At 38.0% G+C, this 7,085-nt stretch overlaps 1 protein-coding gene across 1 annotated transcript in view; it reads left to right on the top strand.

The window, feature by feature from the left end:
* Positions 1–458: 458 nt before the first annotated feature.
* Positions 459–7,085, top strand: part of LOC308265124 (zona pellucida sperm-binding protein 3 receptor-like) — a gene marked incomplete at both ends in the record, with an annotated part of 83,562 nt that continues 76,935 nt past the window's right edge. The window contains 3 exons of the mRNA XM_080698720.1: positions 459–621; positions 1,550–1,732; positions 2,759–2,858. Coding sequence (XP_080554846.1) covers positions 459–621; positions 1,550–1,732; positions 2,759–2,858 — 446 coding nt within the window. The remainder of the gene's footprint in view (positions 622–1,549; positions 1,733–2,758; positions 2,859–7,085) is intronic.

The following is a 7,085-nucleotide window of genomic DNA, read 5'->3' as shown; positions in this document are numbered from 1 at the left end:
ACAAACACACAAAATCCAAAACCCCAAATAAACAACAATGATTCTCAGTTCCCCAGAGAGAAAAAACAATCTGTAAATTCCTAAATTTGGCCCTCACATCCCCGTCAGACGGATCTATATATAAACTACCCTTTCCATAACACTCATCTCGTTATCTCAGACACTTACCTTCCAAATGGAAGTCTTCTCTACTGGTCTCCCATCATGGTCAGCATTTACTCCAACTTTTCAGCATAGCCATCTCAGGTGCTCTCTCCCTCTCTCCATTTGGAATGAACCTCTCTCCTAAGCAGGTGCTTCTGCAGAGGCCAGCTGCCACTATCTTTTGTTCTAACATTTGTGCTCCTATCTTTTCTTCCAATCTAGGCTCCCATTTCCTTGAAGACACAAGTCCTGGTGCTTTATGACAAGTGAGAATTCAATGACTGCTTATTGAATCGAGTTCTCTCAGCAGAAAAATGTCAGAGAAACAGCAGGCCATGCACCCCTCAAGAACTCCAAATAGAACCCCTCATAGAAAGGGGAAAATGGCAGCCTGGCCCTTCTCAAGGCTGTGGAGTGTCTCTGATCCAACTCTATTCCAAATGACATTGGTTGCTGCTCTGTTGGCCACTGTTCATGGTGAGTAATGAGAAACATGTCCAGATGAACAGCAATCAAGATATCACACTTAGTTGACTTAGTCTAGATAAGAGATGACTAAGCTTCTAGTAGATATCCAGTTTCAGCCACAAAAAGTTTATTTGGCCAGCTGGAACTTAGAGGGAATTTGCTTTACACAGGAAAGGGGCAGTTTTCCAGATATATTCCTCTAGAATTTCTTCTCTAGGAATTTCCAAAGCAATCTTTCTCCCAACCATGACTTGAAATGAATCTATATAATCTATCAATTTAACTAAACAATTTCACTGCCTGTGGGTTTATCCAGAACAGAGAGGTGACTTGTGTATTTCTACTTGAGCTCTTAACATGTCAATCAGTCCTGTTTCTTTAATTGTTGTAAGGAAAGCAGGATTAAGATTTTTATGTTTTAAAGTTCTTGCATAAAAATGTTTCATGCTTCTTTCTCTACATTCTAAATCCAAAGATGCAAAAATTAAAAATAAAATAAAACAAATGTTATTCATACACATCTCCTAGCAACGTAGTTTCCTTTCTCTCTGGCAAACGAAATTGTAATGTCATTTTTATTGAAATCACATTTTTGTTTAGGCAAACTTGTTTGGATTTATGGTTTTGCATAGATGTATCTAAATCAGCAGAAATGGGGATTCTGATAGGCTGATGAAATTTGTATCTGTCATGTTTTAAGATAAATTATATGATACACAGTAGAGAAGGAATAAAATTTATACCTCATTATCATTTACTGACAAACATATATCACAGATCACTCTTTGGTTTCACTTGACAGAGAGGATAGTAGGAGTTATATTTTTTCTTGATTAGAGAAAAGAATGGTCCTTGATCTATAATCAAGCCACTGAAACAATGAGATCTTGTGTCTCAGGATATAACATTTGGTGCTTCTTCTCATTTTGATATCCAGGCAAATGTGGTCCCCCACCCAATTTACAATTTGCTGCTCTAGCACATGACGTGAGGCAGACAGAATTCCAAACTGGAGCTATCTTGAGATACACCTGCCGCCCTGGCTATAGTAGGACAAGTTCGAGTAGTATTGTTACCTGTAAATCTAATGGCCAATGGGACTATAGTTACTTCTGTGTCAGTAAGTACCAACATTTATTCTATTTGCTTTACACTTTCCAGCTTTGGTAAATTGTCTCAGGATAGAAGCTTCCTGGAGCAGTAGTCACTAAAACACCATCCAGTTTGTAAACTACTGATTTTTTAAGTATTTTTATACTTTTATTGGCACATTATAGTTTCATATCATAATGCACTTCATAGGGAGCAGAGGAAGCCCATTAAACTTTCTTTAGTCATTAAGGAGCCAGATAGTTTGTTGGCTACAAATTTTAATGTACACTGGTGTGCCACTTTTTTTTTTTTTTTTTTTTGGCTGTACTGGAGATGGAACCCAGGGGCATCCTACCTCCGAGTTTCACCCCAATCCCTACTTTTTATTCTGTATTTTTTTTGGGGGGGGTGGTACTGGGATTCCTGGAAGCCCTTCTACCTCCGGGCTACACTCCCAGACCTATTTTTTATACTTTTTTATTTGGAAACAGGGTCTCATAAGCCAGCGCGCGCGGCTGGCTTCGAACCTGCGCGATCCTCCTGTCTCTGCCTCCCAAGCGTAGGGATTACAAGCGTGCGCCACCACGCCCGGCTATTCTGTATTTTTTCTAAACGAGGTCTCACTGAGTTACAAAGAGCCTCACTAAATAGCGATCCTCTTGTCTCAGCTTCCCAAATTCTGGGATTACAAGCATGCGCCACCATACCCAGCTTTGGTGCCACTTTTGAAAAGCAGAAGAGGGGAAGGGTGGTGGGCACCTTTGGTGGTTCCTGGATGGAGCTTGTCCATAGCCCCACCTGCAAGAGGAGGGTAGATTTCTGTTTTTAAAGGCTCACCTTCTTACTAGGTGGTGTGGTCATGTGAGAGTACTGAGTCATCAGGGTTCATTGCTAATCAGGGGCCCATTTACAGCTCTACCTTGTCTAGCTAACTACCTACCCTAATAAATGTGAACATCTGTGTCTGTCTGGAAGGAGAAATGGGACTTTTTCAGTCTATTACACAGATAGTGAATGCTTGAAATCGCATAATCATTTCAATTTTTTCTCTCAGAGAAACGATGCAGTCATCCAGGAGATTTACTTAATGGGCAAGTGAAAATAAAGACAGATTTATATTTTGGATCGCAAATAGAATTCAGCTGTTCAGAAGGGTGAGTGTGAGGTAATCTAGATTATAATGCTTTTAAATTAATTTTTAAAATAGTTAATGTTACAGTTCGGTGCCACAGTGGTGGGTTCTTTTCCTCACCCCATTTAAAAATAATGAACTAGACGGGCGTGGTGGTGCATGCTTGTAATCCCCGCGCTTGGGAGGCGGAAACAGGAGGATCGCCCACGTTCGAAGCCAGCTGAGCTGGCTTAAGAGACCCTGTTTCCAAAGAGTAAAAAGTATAAAATAGGTCTGGGAGTGTAGCCCAGAGGGAGAAGGGCTTCCAGCAACCCCAGTACCACCAAAAATAAAAATATAAAATAAAAAAAAATAAATAAAAATAATGAGCTAGGAAAAGAAGAACATCACACCAAAAAAGGGGGCATGGCAGAGTGTTTCAGTGGATCACTACCCTCCACCAAATTTTTATCTTAAATAAGGTCTTCTGCTGCTAACCTAGTCTTTCACAGGCCTGGATGGACAAACACGCAGACCCTGGCCCATCCTTCTTATCTTTGTTGCCGCCCACTAAATGTAGGTGTCAGCTTATTTTAAATAGTTTGCTTTGTATGTCTGCTTTCTTAGTGCCTACAAGAGAGGATGCATGATGTTTCTTTAGCTCCTTGTTTTAATCCTTTGTCTTTACCAGGGCAGCCAGCCTGGCTTGAAATTATCAAGCTAAATTTCAAAGTTTGTAGCATTTTCTCTTAGGACTCAGTGTCTGCTGTAGGCTGGGATTATCTGAATTGTTATGGTAACAGCCTTCACAGCTGCATTTTGCTTTTCCAACAGACCTAATATTTACAGAGAAAGGGGAGGGGGAAAGCAGATAGCTGCCTAAATATGGTGTAAAGGGTTTCAGCTTTTTCTGCATTTCAACTAATAATCAATACTGGAAGAACTAATGTGTTCATATATTTCAAAATTTAAAGTGATGTGAAAAGGCATACATTAAAATTCTTGCTGGGTGTGGTAGCACACACCTGGAATCCTAGTACTTGGGAGGCTGAGACAGGAGGATCACAGGTTGGTAGCCAGCTTCAGCTATACGGTGAGGCTCTTAGCAACTTAGCAAGACCTTATTTTAAAATAAAAAATTAAAATGGGGCCGGGGTGTAGCTCAAAGGGAGAATCCTTTGAACCTTAGGTTCAATCCTCAGTACCTCAATCAATCAATCAATCAATCTTCCCACTTTTATACTATATCCATATGCTCTACTCTTTCCCATCCTCAAGCAAGGATTTACTTTCACTGGTTTCTTTCTGGTATTTATTTATACAAATACAAGGTATGAAACTATATTCTTATTTTTCCTCTTTCTCAATAACAAACCTAGCTTTGAATCTCACTGATTTTTCACTGATTGGTACTATATTAGATATATTTCTTGCTTGCGTATTTCAGTGATTGGTAATATATTGGAGATATTTCTTTGTGTATAGAGTGGTTCCTTATTAATAACCTTTTAATACTGTATAGAATTTTATTGTGTAGGTGTGTCAGGAAACTTCTTTGATGGGTCCTTGGGTGTTTCCAGTCTCTGCTAGTCTGAAAAAATGCCCTGATGTTATAGATAGGTTAATTTGTACAAATGCAGTTGAGCAACACCATTGTATAGAAACAGTCAGCCCCCCACCTCCACACACAGTCATCAAATAGGCCCTGGGGTGCCTACTCATTCACTTGCATGAGGGTCCAGAGCTGTCAGGGCTCTACTTCAAGTTTAATTTGGGATTTCCAGGTAAAACACAGGATGCCCAGTTAAGTTGAATTTCAGATAAATAATAACAAATTTTAGTATAAGCATGGATCACACTCATACTAAAAAAAAGTTTGTTGACTATGTAAAATTCATGTTGAACTTGAAAAGTAGGGCTCCTATCTTTTTATTTGCTAAACTCTGGTAACTTGTTTTTGAAAGTCTTGCTATCTACCATGGTAGAGCATTCCTCCATGGGAAACTAAGACTGTAGTTTCTCACAGAGACTGTTACTTGTTTCTACTTTCAGAATTTACTGACATTTTAGAATGCATCATAATAATGAGTTTTCATTAATATTTTCATTAATAGTCTACAGGCACTTCAAACAAAGGCATAATTTTATTATCGACATATAGAGTTTGATATATACATCAGATCAGATCTACTTCATTGATACTCTCTTTTGAATCTGTTGCTATGATTTTGTTTTATGCTTTATTTTCTTTATTATTGACTTTTTTATTTTAAGAAAGGGTCTTGCTGGGTTGCCCAGGCTGGTCTCAAACTTATGATCCCTCTGCTTAAGCCTCCTAAGTAGCTGGGATTACAGGTATGTGCCACCATTTCCGACTCTCCATAGACTTTACATAAACTATGAATTATTTCTTTTTGCAATACTGAGGATGGAACCCTGGGGCATTCTACCTCCAAGCTACACACTCAGCCCTATTTTTTATTCTTTATTTTGAAATAGGGTTTCACTGAGTTGCAAAGAGCCTCACTAAGTAGTAGCTGAAGCTGTCCATGAACCACGTTCCTCCTGTCTCAGCCTCCCAAATGCTGGGATTACAAGCATGCACCACCATGCCCAGCTAAAAAAAACTATGAATTAATGTAAATTAAATATTTTCATATTTTAACTTCATTTAAATATTATAAAATATATTAATTATAATTAATTAATAGCATTTTAACCTTTTGATTTATATCCTATATACTTTTGTTTTATTAAAATGATTGCCACATATTTTGGTACATAAAGTTTTATAGCTCTTCAATGAAGACCAAATGTTTACCATTATAAAGTACCCATTTTAGTTGGGCATTGCTGGCACATGCCTGTAATCCCAGTACTTGAGAGGTTGAGAAAGGAAGATCGCCAGTTTGAAGCCAGCCTCTGTAATTTAGCAAGATGTACAGCAACCTAGCAGAGACCCTGCTTCAAAATAATAAATAAAATGGGGTTGGGGGTCTAGTTCAGCAGCAGAATGCCCCTGATTGCTATTCCCAGCAACCTGCACACACACACACACACATAGCACCCATCTTTGTGTAATTTAATAATTTTGGTTCTGATGTCTAATCTTTGGATGTTCATCTCTGCTTTTTTTCTGTTTGTATTTACTTGATATAAGTTTGTCTTTTAATATGTTTGAAACATTTTGAGACTTGTATCTGTATACAAGATGAGTTGAATTTTGTTCTTTGTGTGTGTGTGTGTGTGTGTGTGTGTGTGTGTGTGTGGTACTGGGGATGGAACCCAGAGGATTTCTACCTTCAGGCTACACTCCCAGACCTATTTTGTATTTTACCTTAAGGCTACACTCCCAGACCTATTTTCTATTTGGAAACAGGGTCTCACTAAGTTGCTGAGAGCCTCACTAAGTAGCTGAGGCTGGCTTCGAACCTGCCCCATCCTCCTGTGTCAGCCTCCCAAGCATGGGGATCACAAGCCCAGCTTGCTCTTTTCCTTTTTAAAAGCTCTTTCAGTAGGATATTTAAGCCCAATTACATTTATTGAATGAATTATACTTATACACTTAGTTTTGTCATATTATTTCATATATTGTTTTATTTTGTAGATGCATACGTATTTATTTTATTTTAATATAGAGAGGTATAAATACTGTTTTTTTAGGGAGGTTTAAAATTTGGTTCTAGTGGTTATCTTGATAAATTTATATTTATACATTATTATTCCTATTTGTTTTTAGAAAGTTTAAATTTGTTCTTTGTACAACAACAACAACAAACTTGTATTCTTTCTTCCCTCCCTACCCCTTCTATCTTCTCTACTAGTAGATTTATATATTTGTATTGTCTTAGTATTTATGTTGCATTTAATATTAATGCTAAATATGCATATATGTCTACAGGTTGATTTCATTCTCGGCTCTTGCAGATGAAGCTATGAGAGACTGTGTTTTATCATTTGTGTTTTTTTTTTTTTTTGGCTAAAGTTTCCTTCTGGTCTTTTGGCTGGCTATAGTTGAACCTATAGTGGTTTAAAAAAATGTTTTTAAAAACCCAATCCCTGCCCCCCCCCCACCAAAAAAGCAAGTAAAAATGTTTCTTAGAGCTCTTGCAGGTTTTACTATATCTGAGTCATTGATTTATACTTAAGTGACAATGTGACTGGGTATAAAATACCTTCATTTCTTGGGTATCCTGGAGGTACTGCAGTACCATCTTTTACTGGCAGATGATGCTGTGGAGAACTCTTGATACTGACCTAAGTTTATTTC

The sequence above is a fragment of the Muscardinus avellanarius genome, assembly GCF_963383645.1.
Source record: "Muscardinus avellanarius genome assembly, chromosome: 7".
NCBI classification, from domain to species: domain Eukaryota; kingdom Metazoa; phylum Chordata; class Mammalia; order Rodentia; family Gliridae; genus Muscardinus; species Muscardinus avellanarius.
This window is presented reverse-complemented; position numbering and strand designations above follow the sequence as displayed.